General features: G+C 35.3%; 1 protein-coding gene across 16 annotated transcripts in view; it reads left to right on the top strand.

The window, feature by feature from the left end:
* Positions 1-14722, top strand: part of ACACA (acetyl-CoA carboxylase alpha) — a 449622-nt gene that overhangs the window by 326994 nt on the left and 107906 nt on the right. For all 16 annotated transcript variants that reach the window (XM_077165076.1, XM_077165070.1, XM_077165071.1 and 13 more), the window contains 5 exons: positions 372-428; positions 673-717; positions 10220-10261; positions 12585-12800; positions 13537-13692. In XM_077165076.1, coding sequence (XP_077021191.1) covers positions 372-428; positions 673-717; positions 10220-10261; positions 12585-12800; positions 13537-13692 — 516 coding nt within the window. The remainder of the gene's footprint in view (positions 1-371; positions 429-672; positions 718-10219; positions 10262-12584; positions 12801-13536; positions 13693-14722) is intronic.

The following is a 14722-nucleotide window of genomic DNA, read 5'->3' as shown; positions in this document are numbered from 1 at the left end:
CAATTTTATTATTTCTTAATCAATATTAATCTTTATATTGAATGAATGCCCACCAGAGTGATTTCTATAAGCAGAAGTTGTATTAAGGTCTACTTTGATGTGAATCAGTCTTGAAAGGTCTGAGGTTACCTCATATAACCCTTTCTCCTCCACGAAGTTCTTTTTCAATTTTGTTAGATAATGTAAAACGTATTCCTTAAAACTTAGTCCCAGAAGCCATATTGAGATTTATGTGCAAGTTTAATGATACTGAGCAGAGATGCAGATATCCAAAAAGGTGCATAGCCAACTCAGAGGCTTGAGGACTGAATGGAGTAAAATTTAGGATGAATGAAGATCTCACCTATCTTCTATTACCTGTTTTTTCATAGAAAGCTACCCTGGTTGAACATGGGATCAGACGCCTTACTTTCCTTGTTGCACAAAAGGTAATAGTACCATGTGAATCACTCCTCTCAAATACTTCTTATGCTGTTACTAGTACTTTAAAAAATAAATAATGGTTTTATAATTATATACTAACTTTTAGGATTTATGCAGGGAATTTCTATATATTTAATTAAGGAAATTATATTAGCTTAATTCATCATCTTTTACTCAATTTGTTTTAAATTTTATTACTAATTGCCAGCTTCTGCTGTTTTTCCTTCTTTTCTGTCTTTCATTTGAAAGGATTTCAGAAAACAGGTCAACTATGAGGTGGATCAGAGATTTCATGTAAGTAAAAGGAACAAAATGAAACATTACTTATTGTTTTATCTGTCTACTACTGACTATTTAAGCATAGAGTATATACGATTTATTTAGAAAAGTTGGATTGACATTCGGTCCACCTCCTTTTAGAAAGTGTGATGATGAATATTCAAGAAAATATTATAATGAATATTCAATTTTTCTATATCGTGTCCCAGTAAAGATGTTTTTTCTTTTTTTAATATTTTTATTGTAAAAACTTAACATACAAACATATATTCTTGACATAAAAACATTCCATTTGGGCTGGGCATGGTGGGGGCGGGCCACAGTGGCTCAGTGGAAGAGTTCTCACCTGCCATGCCAGAGACCCAGGTTCAATTGCTGGTTCCTGCCCATGCAAAAAAACAAAACAAAAACATTCCATACATGGTGTATAATCAATCACAATATCATCACATAGTTGTATATTCATCACCATGATCATTTTTTGAGCATTTGCATCACTTTAGCAAAAGAAATAAAAAGAAAAAACTCATACATACCGTATCCCTTACCCCTCCCTCTCATTGACCACTAGTGTTTCCATCTACCCAATTTATCTTACCCTTTGTCCCCCCTATTATTTATTTATTTTTATTCAAGCTTCTTACTCATCTATCCATACCCTGGATATAAGGAGCATCAGGCACAAGGTTCTCACAATCACATGGTCACATTGTAAAAGTTATATCTTTATAAATTGTCCTCAAGAATCTAAGCTACTGGAACACAGCTCAACAGTTTCAGGTAATTCCCTCTAGCCACTCCAGTACACCATCAACTAAAAAGGAATATCTATATAGTGCATAAGAATAACCTTCAGGATAACCACTCAACTCTGTTTGGAATCTCTCAGCCACTGAAACTTTACTTTGTCTCATTTCTCTCTTCCCCCTTTTGGTCAAGAAGACTTTCTCAATCTCTTAATGCCAGGTCCTGGCTTATCCCAGACTTTCTGACCCACGTTGCCAGGGAGATTTACACCCCTGGGAGTCATGTTCCATGTAGTGGGGAAGGCAGTGAGTTCACATGCTGAGTTGGCTGAGAGAGAGAGGCCACATCTCAGCAACAAAAGAAGTTCTCTGGGGGTGACTCTTAGGCCTAATTTTTAGTAGGCTTAGCCTGTCCTTTGCAGCAATAAGTTTCATAGGGGCAAACCCCAAGACTGAGGGCTCGGCCTATTGATAATTTTTTTTTTTTAACCCTGTAATAAATTCTCAGTGTGTCTCTGAGAAATAGTTAAGAATGAGTATATGCATCTGTCCTACTGGATTACTGAGCAGCCACAAGAAGGAATGAAGTTGTGAGGCGTGCAACTAGGTGTATGAACCTTAAGGACTGTATGTTGAATGAAATGCCAGGAACAGAAGGACATATATTATCATGCCTCAATCATATAGACTAACTATAATATAAAACTCGGTGAACTGAGGTCAAGACAATGGGTTATCAGGTTGGGACCTATTGTAAAGGGTCCTAGATCATAAGCTCTTACAGCAGTCACATATGTTCAGCAATTGTAACTGTTATTTCTAAATTCTGAGATACTAGGCTGTTTATATATAACTTGGTCATACCCAGAAACTTCGGATATTTATGTGACACCTGAGACTTAGAGTTAGAGCTCTGAAGCTGTGAAAGTCAGTAGTACCCCTTACAGGAACTGTTTAAAATGTTGAAAAAGTGATCTGACTTTGAGTAGAGATATGAATGAAACTGATCTGGATAGGACTAAGGTAAATCAGAATACATGGAAAAGGATGATATCATCCATATTTTAAAAGTTTAACTTCTGTGTGAGACCAAACGGAGAGGTGTTTATTTGGGGCACAATTTATATTTTGGGTAGTGCATTTCCCAATTTAACTTGTATGGTCAGTTTAGTTGAACACCATTAGTACTTGGAATCCTGAAAAGAATATGAGATTTTGTGTATGCCGCAATATATCTCAGAGTAATTTAGGCAGAGAATAGAGAAATATTTATTAAGTCCCCCACCTTGGGGCCTGGAGAGAAAGGAGGAAATATTCAACTTCCCCATTTAGAGAATTTATGATATTCTCACAAGCAGTGGGGACAACCAAATCAGTAGGCTGAGCCCTCAATCTTGGGGTCTGCCTCTATGAAACTTATTCCTGCAAAGGATAGGCTAAACCTACTTAAAACTAAGCCTAAGAGTCACCCCCAGAGAACTTCTTTTGTTGCTCAAATGTGGCCTCTCTAAGCCAACTCTAAGCAGGTGAACTCACTGCCCTCCCCTCTTTGTGGGATGTGACTCCTAGGGGTGTAAATATCCCTGGCAATGTGGGACAGAACTCCTGGGATGAGCTGGGACCCGGTATCAAGGGACTGAGAGAGCCTACTTGACCAAAAGGGGGAAAAGAAAAATGAGACAAAGTAAAGTTTTACTGGCTAAGAGATTTCAAACAGAGTTGAGAGGTTACCCTGGAAGTTATTCTTAAGCATTATATCGATATTGTCTTCTAGTTTATGGTATGTTGGAGTGGCTGGAGGGAAGGAAGTACCTGAAGCTATTGAGCTGTGTTCCAATGGCCTTGATTCTTGAAGATGATTGTATAAAGATATAACTTTTACAGTGTGACTGTGTGACCGTGAAAACCTTGTATCTGATGCATCTTTTATCCAGGGTATGGACAGATAAATAAAAAATATAGATAAAAAATAAATAACAAATGAGGGGACAAAGGGTAAAATAAATTGGGTAGAAGGAAATACTAGTGGTCAGTGAGAAAGAAGGGTAAGGGGTATGGGATGTATGAGTTTTTTCTTTCTTTCTTTTCCTGGAGTGATACACGTATTCTAAAAATGATCATGGTGATGAATACACAATATGTGAAGATATTGTGAGCCATTGATTGTACACCATGTATGGAGTGTGTGTGTGTGAAAATTTATCAATAAATGAAAGAATGAATATATACATTTGTCCAGATGAATAAGATAGAAGAAGAAGAAACTAGTAATTTCTGCAGTGTACAGAACGATTCGGTAATCAGGAACTTCCAGTTGTACTTTAGGGTCCTGGCTTCTGCCAAAGTTGGTTTCAAGTTCTATTGAGAATTCTCAATTCCAAAAAATGATTTATTATTTAAAATGCCTTAACAGAATCCAAGTTGTCATTATTGCCTTGTTGTGTTAATTCTAAGAACAGAAATTAAGCATTAAGTTCATTCTCCCATTAGTTGGATTAATATTTATGGGATTAAAATTTTCATTGAAAAGAGACTTTATGTTAATAGCCTGGTATCTGATCTGGTTTTGAGACCCAGCATAATGACAGGAGTGAGGCTAAAGATACAGTTTGCAATCAAGATGTCATTCTCCAAAATGACTTTTTGAAGTCATAATATTTCTTAAAACGTGATCTAATGTAGTTTAGGTAAGATTCCAGAGGGTGGTACAAAAGTCTCAGTTTTCCTGATGAAAATTGTATTTTATCTTGTTTAGCAAGTGACATAATTAAGTTAGTTTTCAAGTCATGGTCTTTTGTAATAATGAAGATAGCTTTTGAGATTCTGGGAAGGACTTTCTAAACTCAAGGATCTGTGATTGCTTTGTTGCCCTTTTGTTTATTATGTCTCTAGCACTTGACATTTTGTTTCCCTTCTCAGAGTTCACCTTGTTGGTCTAGTCTGTAGAGAAACAAGATAAGCCTACCCAGCAACCTAAAGAGCTAAGATTTTCTGAAATGCTTTAGGAAATGTTGTGGACTACACAACTGCCCTGGGTTATTGATGTGAGGAAATTAAGCAGAGTGCAGAAATCAATCAATAACTTTAGATAGGAAACTGGAGTCAGTAGAGAAGTATGAGGAGCTTAAAGGGAACCCCAGGGCTTTAGGAAGAAAAATCAGGAGCTTAGAGAATAAAATTGATACTTGAGGATAGAATATGAGAGGCCATGAATAAATACTATGACTGGAAGATGCTGATCAGAATTAGGATGGGCATGCCAGAGCTAGGCCCTGGATTTGGAAATAGTATTTGGACTAGGTTCTTAAGTGTCAGATGGATTTTTCTTATCTCACTGACTTTGGAATAAAATCATAATATTCTGGGGAAAAACACTGAATTAAAATTTTTTTCCCCATTTTCCTTATGACTCAGAGGGACTCTTTCCGTCTGTAGCATGCTAACTAGATTCCCATGACAGGCATTCTATGATCAATTAAAACTATCCACTAAAATTTATAAAAGAGTAAAAAGACTAGTTTTCAGTGTCATTATTTTTATGTACAAAACACATGTAAAAAAATTTCTTTTAAACCCTTATCTCACCTATCAATCAATGTCACGTTAGTGTATATCCAACAGCTTTAAAACATTTTCTGTCCCTGTTAACTAAACATCTCTAGATTTAGATTGAATACAAATGTGTATAGGCAAAATCTGCTTAGAAATGAGACCAGCAGGGATTCTTCCCTAGGAATCATTGACCAGTTCCTATTTGTAAGTACTACAAATGGAAAATCAGTTAAATTATCAAGTCACTTGATTTGTCATTAGTGTTGCTTTAGGACATAGTACTTTAAGGTGTGGGTGTGGACTAGATTTGCTCTGAACTGAATGGTGAAGTAGTTGGGGTGTTTTTATTTTATACCCCTTGGAAATGGTTGGTGGTTGTGCAGGGGGCAAGGGGAACTATTGAACTCCAGCCAGGATCTACAATAGTTAGGAAGCTTTGACAGGAATTGAACAAATTCAGGGCTTACTCTCGTGGTGCTGCTGTGAGGATCTCTGCTGGTGGTAGCTTGTCGTTCATGATGCTTAGCTTCTGTCAGTATCATCTGATGTGTGCTTGCCCCATAGTTAGCATGGTATGAAAAAGAGGAAGCTTTGAGAGTGTCGGAAATGATCACTTGATTTCTCTGGTTTCTTGGTAATATACTGTGATATATGCAGCCTCCCCTGTTCTATGCTGTTTCCATAACCATTTACTTAAATTAAGTACCCATAATGGAACTTGAATAACTGTTTTTTTTTAATTTTTTGGTGGTATACTTTTTTTTTAATTGAGAAATATTCGCATACGAGGTGTACAACCAGGGGCTCACAATATCATCACATAGTTTTGTTTTCATCACCATGATCATTTTTCAAAATATTTGCATCACTCCAGGAAAAACTATAAAAAGAAAAAGCTCCTACATGCCATACACCTTATCCCCTCTCTCTCATTGACCACTGGCATTTTCATATACGCAATATATTTTACCCTTTGTCCCCCCTATTTTTAATTTATTTTTTTATCCATATTTTTATTCGTCTGTCCATACCCTGGATAAAAGGAGCATCAAACACAAGGTTTTCACAATCACACGGTTACAGTGTAAACATATCTTTATACAATCATCTTCAAGAATCTAGTCTACTGGCATACAGCTCAAGTGTTTCAGCTACTTTCTTCCATGTGGTGTACTTTTTCAGGATGTTTAAAAAGTGAGAATTAAGTTACAGGCCATTCATTGCAATTTTTGTTTTTTGTTTTTGTTTTTTTATTTTTAACTTTTTAAAAATTTTTTTACATGGGCAGGCTCTGGGAATCGAACCCAGGTCTCCAGCTCAGCAGGCGAGAATTCTTGCCACTGAGCCACCGTTGCACCACCCAATTTTTTTTTGTTGTATAGTATAACATATATACAAAGCAAAGAAATAAAAAAGCAATAGTTTTCAAAACACTCTTCATCAAATAGTTACAGGACAGATCCCAGAATGAGCTACCATACGATCCTCTCATATTTTTCCTTATAGGTGCTCCATAATATAGGAGGCTAGAGGACTTAAAATTTTTTATCATCACAATTGACTTTTTTTCTTCTTTTTTTGTGAAAAATAACATATATACAAAAAAGCTATAAATTTCAAAGCACAGAACCACAATTAGTTGTAGAACATATTTCAGAATTTGGCGAGAGTTACAGTTCCACAATTTTAGGTTTTTACTTCTAGCTGTTCTAAAATACTGAATAACTGTTTAATATTGATATGTAAAGAAAAAAATTTTTAATATCTATCCTTATAAATATCTTGTTCATATTAGTAAATAAATAAATAAAATGTTGAAGGCTTAACAGCAAAAGAAGAGGCGTCTTGAATTTCTGCAGCTATCTAAAGATGCAGTTCTATGATATAGTATTAAGTCTGTTAGTTTCACTCACATCTCAGGTCTGCTGATTCCAAAAGGTGCAGGACAATGTGCTATCCAATTAGGATACAGGTATTATACCCTTTTTGAAGTTTTCCATATTTTTTTGAAAGGAAGATTTTCTTACAGATACCAAAATGTGTATTTGGAGAAATTCTTAATTTTTTTCCACTTAAAAAAAGACATTAGACACAAAAACTAAGATGAGATTCCAAATCAAGTAGTTTTATATCATTAAAATGTTTCCTTTTCTTTCTTGCCTGCTTGTAAATCACCCAAAAGATAGTTGTACTTTTACTGATTGTCATATGACTCCCACTTTAAAATTAAGTTTTTTAGATTGTTTGGGCCCTGAAGGAAGAGCCCACTATCATAAACAGTTATCATAGTTAATGTTAAGGTCATTTTTTCAAAATAATATATAGGTAGTTATGTTAGCTTGTGGACCAGCAATTAGTTTTTCAGGTTTGGTTTGGGTTTTTGTTTTAATTACAGTCTATATAATTAGTTCTCAGCATGTTGAAGTAAAAGAGAATTGCACCAGCAAGCTTCCAATTTCTTCATCTCATTAGGTTTTTAACATGATTATTAGTATCATAATCAGCTATGATTTTTTTTTTTTTTTTTTTTTTGCTGGCTTTCACATTCTCTGATTTGCAGGGTGTCTTGATTGGCTAATTTAGGCAAATTATTTTGATTGTCTTTTTGATGGTTGGCTGATTAGAACACAGCAGGGATATAATTTCTATCTGAGAAATACTGCTTTCTTTTGCGGTTTTTTGTTTGTTGTTTTTTTTTTTGATACCAGAACACTGAGTGTTTTCCTTTGTGTACATTCAATTATGATAGTTGCCCATAACACTAGTAGACTGCCTGGAAAGCAATTACATTAGTGATGGAATAAGCAGGAATGCTGTTAATGGAAATATTGGCAGGGTGGGGATAAAGTGGGATAAAAGAATTTACTAAAATTACAGAATCATAAACTTTTGGATTTCTTCTTTTTTGCTTTTAGTCTGTGCTTCTGTGATTTTTTGATTTCTCAATCAGGTGCCTTTTGAATAGATTTTTTTTTCTATTTTTATAGAAAAGTCTTTTGGCTTCCAGTTGTCCTAAAGAATTGATCAACAATCATACTTTCCCATTGCGTAGATATTCTTGCCATCTCCTGTCCTGAATGTCCCATACATAAATTGAGGATTGTACTAGGGAGCTAAAAATTCATGCAGAAGTTAAAAAAAAAAGTTTGTTTATATTATCTCATCCACCTCTGTCAAGATTTAGTCAGTCTCTTTCATTATTTGTAATAAAGCTTTTCCATTCAAATTGTTTACTTTTTATGCCTCTTACTACAAATTTTCTTAGCTGGTTTAGTGGAAACAAAAGGGTTTTGGGTTTCTGTTGTTTTGTTTTGAAGGAAAGTGTTTTAATCTTACAAACCTGAGTAAGTGGTATACGAAATAAGTATTTTAATTAATTAACTAATTAATCTATAAATAGCTATGCCAGAATAGAAGTATGTTTGCTTAAAAGGTTGAATAATCAATTTCCTTGACTCTTCTTTCAGAGAGTTCCATGGAAGGATTTTGTTACCCTTCCTTTTTGATGTGCTATTTCTTAGGTAATGCTCTAAAAGCTACACGTCCCTATAACAAAACCTATACGAGATTATACAAAGCCATGAATGTGGAATTTACTGACAAACTATCTAAACATCTTGCTTGAAGTAATCCCCATATTCTTCCATCATCATTCAAAGTGGGGCCAGAGAATTTTAATATTTAAACTTCAATACCATCAGTAAAACAGCCTTCCTGCGGAAAACCCACTTTTAAACAGCTTTTGAAGACCCAAACCCTTTAGAAGGTCTTGCATGGATTTGGTAAAGGAGCTCTTGGAAGTATGTTAAATGCAATTTACAGGTAAAATGCCAAGGACAATGTAAAAAGATTTCCATCTGTGCATACTTTTGTTCAGGTGTGAGTGAGATGTAATACTTATGGAAAGTATTCAATAAATTTTCATTGAATTCAAGAACCACAAGTTTTCAGCATGAGTTTTGCTTTGGTTTTTTTGCTTCTTTTTCTTTAAAATCTTAGTTTCTGTTTTTTCTGTTTGTTTTTTATCCTTATCTGATCAAGCAAAATCCTCTAAATAAGGAACTTGGAGTATAGCAGAAATAGAAAGGTGTAATGTCCTCCTTGCACTTGGGAGAGTCAAGAAGATGAAAGGGTATGGGCTCTGGCATTTGAGACCCACATTCACATTCCGGTTCTGTGATCCTGGGCATATCATTTGAGCCAGGTCTTCTTCATCTGTAAATGGGGGTCATGATACCTACCTCAAGAAGCTGTTGAAAGCGTTACATGTGGCAACACATGTGAGTGCATGACACCGAGAAGGCTTTCAGTACATGTTCCCTTCATGGTTCCTAAAGCTTATTGAGGGTTATTTAGGTAGCTGGTCCTGGTCTCTCTGCATTGTACTAGTAACTATTTGATTTTGTTGTGCTTATAATGAAGAAGAGGTCTAATGAAACCACCTATAGAGGCAAATAGTAATGACTTGATTCCTACACTGCCAGTAGAGCTACCCATACGAGAAACGGTTATTTGGTGTTAGTAAGTTAAATTTCAGAAACTAATGAACTCTGCTAATTGAATTCATCTTTGTTAATTTAATAAGCTTCTAGTAAATTGGTTGCTTTTTTGTGTAAAACCCTGAAAAAAAGCAGTAAGACCTAATGATTACGAGTTTACTAGTTCCACTCCATTCTTCTCTCTATATATAGTGGTAGTGACCAAAGTAGCATCTTCTACTTTTCTTTGTCTTGAAATGTTATTTGAACCCTTGAAATTATTGACTTAAGAATGAGTATGGGGAAGGAAAAAAAACAAACATGGATTGAAGGACTCTGTGCTGTTTAATTAGTTTACATTGTAAGAGTTTCTTAAGGAGAAACTTGGAAAATCAATTCAGTAACTGCTATTGTAATGGCTTCAGCATAAGAGTATATGTTGGCAAGATCAACACCCAGGAAGATTTTTTCACTTGGGGGATGAAAAAGTATGAATTATTTTCTCTAGGAAAGGTTAGATATTGAACATAGTTTAAGAGTGTGGTCATTCTCAAATTAGGAAGTGGGGTCAAAGTGATGATTACCCAGAGGATCATTCATATTCCCTGGTCTAAACTTAGGTAAGGAGCATGTTTTCTAGGAAATTGTCTTTGAGGTGTTTGACTACCTCTATATTAAGTGTGTATCCCTGCAGAGCTTTGTTTATAAAGGACTGATCAGTTTTCCCCTTTTTTAACACAGAGAGAATTTCCTAAATTTTTCACATTCCGAGCAAGGGATAAGGTAAGAACTAATTCCTTCTCTCTCTCTCTCTCTCTTTTTTAATTTTTTTTTCTTCAAAGCCCAGGAGTAGTTTATCTTTGCTATATTCTATTATTGGCATTGTCCTTTCTCTATTGAGCTTGTGCTTTCCTCTGCCTTATATAAGTCTTAGGGTTAAAGAAAACTTCCTTCTGAAAAAGTTTAGTTTAAGCAACAATCAATGTGTTGAGCTACCCAAAGAAGGTGATAACTCTCAAAACCATCCTATCCTTTAGAATTATTTTTGCCACCTACAAACAGGTCTTTTATACTCAGTTCTTGCTTACGTGCATTTGTTTTTCAATTTTAAAGTAAAAGATTTCAGACTATATTGATTTCTTCCTGTTATCAGCTCATATCTTTGTTGCTCTGCTCTCCATTTACTCAACTGAAGTATAGACTAGATAATTTTATTTCAGCACAGTAAATGTACTGTGCAACTTTTTTTAAAAAAGATAAAAAATAGTTATATAGGTATGGATAATTATATCCACACCAAACCAAATATCTCTTTAAAAAAATTATGTGATGTTTATTCTTTGATATTTACTATATATTTTGTGCTGTGCCAGAAGTAAGAGTATACGTCATAGCTCTCCCTTAAGCATTTTAGATTAGTTGGGTAAGCCAAATATTGACATGTTAAGTAGATATTAATGTGAAGCAGTCTTTGTTTAAATGTCAAAAATGATATGTAAAAACACCAAATGATATAGGAATTCTTAGGGAATTGAGAAGATTTTTGTTTGTTTGTTTGTTTTTTTAAAGGAGAGCATTACCATTTGTAAAAGCATCAATCCCAAAAGCTTGGGAAGCAAACGAAGATTCTTTAGTACCTAATCTTACTTAAGCAATAACATTACCCTTCTATGTATTTCCTCACACACCCCCCACACACACACGAAGAATTTAATGCTTGCCAATATAAAATCTTAATTCCAAACTTCCATAACATAACAGTGGTTTATATTTTATAAATACTAACATATTTGCTTTGAGTAAAAATAGTTATTATTTAAAGTATATCCTTCTCCATTATGATAAACAAGGTAAGATATCTCTTTTACCAAACTCAGATTATTTTTTTTTTGCACTGAGAAAATAATATTTCAATGGTAATTAATACTAGTTCTCAGATATATTCATTTTTAGGGATATTTTAAATATATGACAATGATTCTTTCTAATTGCAAAAAACTTAATGTAAAGTTTGTTCTACAACTTTTTTATTTGAGAATAATTGGAAAGATAGCTATTTAGCATAAGATATAAGTCTTAAGTAGTGATGTTTTAGGCATCAGAGAATTGTCAATTTTTGGAGTGGAAACCTTAAAATAAAATATGTGTGCATTGTTTCTGTGCTGAGACATTGTAAAAGAACTCACTTAATCAAGTCACATCACCCAAAGTTAGACATGGGAAAGGAAATTAAGTTTGAATTATATTTTAACTTATGTCATGAAAGTGGGATGGCTTGATATTATTATTTTCCTGAATAAAGCTTTCTCTTTACAATTCTCCTTTTAGCTCCCTTAATGTGCTGTTGCTAAGACTATAGATTTTAAGGAGGGGCTATAAAATAAAACATCAAAGTTATCATGGGTGATTTGGAGGTATGTACAGCAGTGCCTGCACTGACAAAGACATTCACAGTAAACATGTGTGTGACACAGGTAGAAAAAGCCTCTCCTTACTCTCCTCTGGTTTTGAAACTTAAGCACAGTAGAAAATATACAGATAGAAGACCTGGTGATGAAGCAAAGTAACCACTACCCATCACCACTACAGAAGCATTAATTACAATTTAATTGCTTAAGGTGCCAAAGCAGGAGAGCTTTAGCGGAGATGGGATGTCACAGAAGAACTGAAGGGCCATAGTGAATTCACAGACGCACAGCCAGAATGTGTTGCCAGTAAGGAATCCTGAATAGACTACACCACTTAGTACTGAGGCCAAAGTCATTTGGACACAGGCCTGAGGTTTCGTGTTAACAAGATAGTGAAGGGGCAGATGGCCATGTAGTGATTAGCACCCATGAAGTTGAGGCACAGCATCTCTTTTAAATTAACTTTAATATTCAAGAGAAGAAACTGTCTTCTTTGGCTCTACACATCCAATAAGGCATTCTACACATCTTTTAAATAGCTGTGTCCTTAAGGATGTAGATATTTCTGTGGCTCATTAGCACATCAGAGCTTATATTTCTATTTTCAAGCATCTCTTTTCCATACATATTATAATATAATTTTGTAACTGCATGTTGTGAGTTGATTGTGGTTGTGGTTGATTTTCTATTTTGCCCAGTTTGAGGAGGATCGTATCTATCGTCACTTGGAGCCTGCCCTGGCTTTTCAGTTGGAGCTGAACCGGATGAGAAATTTTGACCTTACTGCTATCCCATGTGCTAATCATAAAATGCATCTGTATCTTGGAGCAGCCAAGGTAGAAGTGGGCACAGAAGTGACAGACTACAGGTTCTTTGTGCGGGCAATCATCAGACATTCTGATCTGGTCACGAAGGTAGGTGCTGAACTTTTAGTGGGAAGTTATTCTGAGGGAAGGGACAGAAAAACAGGATTGGTTCAAATCATATCTTCATTCTTTGAAACAAGACTCTTGTTCTCTTTCATCCTATTCTCTAACAACCAGCAGAATCTGAGAGTCATTTCATTTAACAATAAAGGGATTTTGATTCTTTAATTTGATATTTCTTGGTAATGGAAGTATGATAAGACTTATCTGAGAAAAGGAGAAATATGCTAGTAGAAAACTCTCAGAGGGTTTAAGGAGAAAAGTTAGAAAAGAGATGACTCCATTATAAACGTGTCTAGAAGGTTAATAGTATCTGTAAATCGCCAAGCACTTGCTAGTGTATTAGTTATTACTGCATGCCATAGCCATAACTTTTCTTCAGCATTTCTTTTCTAAACAGAGTTTTGTACGGCATATGTGAAATGTAAACATGTTGATGCTGCAGCTCTTGGGATGTCCAACATCTCTATCTATAGGAGGAAAATGATATATCAAGAGACAAGAAATAGAGTAGTCAGGGACTCTTTATCTGATCCCTGCCTGCCCTTATTCCCTGTGGTCTTTGGGCTGACTGTGTATGACTCTGGGGAGGGGATTAAATAGCATCTTCACCAGATTTCTTTTGAATCATGAATTACAACTATTTACATAATTATAAAAGCCATTTTTTTTTAATTCATCTTTTAAAATATATAAATGTTGATGGTGACTTTTTCCTGCATAGGAAGCATCTTTTGAGTATCTACAAAATGAAGGAGAGCGGCTGCTCCTGGAAGCCATGGATGAATTAGAAGTTGCTTTTAACAATACAAATGTCCGCACTGACTGCAATCATATTTTCCTCAACTTTGTGCCCACAGTCATCATGGACCCATCAAAAGTACGTTTCTACTCCACTTCTCTCCTAGCAAGAACAAGCAGGGACATTTTATTCATGTTTATTCTCACTTGGACATTTTTATTTTTGGTCAGCTTTTTGAGCCCTTAATTTTTTTTTATTGTGTGCTGCATACCTATTAAAATTTATTGTATATGTTTGTATATATATATATAATCTCCACATTCACTTAGAGATGTTTGAGTGCACACTGCTCTATATGTGATGAGGACTCTGATGTGGGTTTTTTTAATTGTGAAAAATAACATATATACAAAAAAGCAATAAATTTCAAAGCACACCATAGCAGTTAGTTATAAAACAGAATTCAGAGTTTGCTATGGGTTACAGTGCCACAATTTTAGGTTTTTCCTTCTAGTTGCTCCAAGACATTGGAGGCTAAAAGAAATATCAATATAATGATTCAGCAGCCATACTCATTTGTTAAATCCTGTCTTCTCTGTTATAACTCCACCTTCTCCTTTGATCTTTCTCCCATTCTTTAGGAGTATTTGGGCTATGCCCATTCTAACTTTTTCATGTTAGAAAAGGCTGTTGAGAATATGGGATAGGGGAATGGAAGTAGTTGATGTTCTGGTAAGGCTGGCCTCTCTGAATTTCAGAACTTCTTTGGCCTTGGAGCCCATTTGGAGGTTGTAGTTTTCTAGAAAGTAATCATAGTACACGCAACCTTTGTAGAAGCTCAGATAAAGCCCTAGGTGTTCTTTAGGGTTTGGCAGGAATGATTTTAATTGGGGTTTGGTAAACCATGATAAATAGCAATATGTAGCTGAAGCTAGTGTAAGAGTAGCCTCCAGAGTAGGCTCTCGAATCTATTTGAACTCTCTCAACCACTGATACCTTATTGTTGTAATTCTTTTCTCCTTTTTCGTCAGGAAGGCATCGTTGATCCCACCGTGCTAGGGCCGGGCTCATGCCTGGGAGTCATATTCCACGTTGCCAGGGACACTTTCACCCCTGGATGTCATGTCCCACATAGGGGGGAGGATAATGATTTTACTTGCGGAGTTGA

The sequence above is a fragment of the Tamandua tetradactyla genome, chromosome 6 (assembly GCF_023851605.1).
Source record: "Tamandua tetradactyla isolate mTamTet1 chromosome 6, mTamTet1.pri, whole genome shotgun sequence".
Classification (NCBI taxonomy): Eukaryota; Metazoa; Chordata; class Mammalia; order Pilosa; family Myrmecophagidae; genus Tamandua; species Tamandua tetradactyla.
Note: the sequence above shows the minus strand (reverse complement) of the source record. Positions and strands in the feature narration are given on the sequence as shown.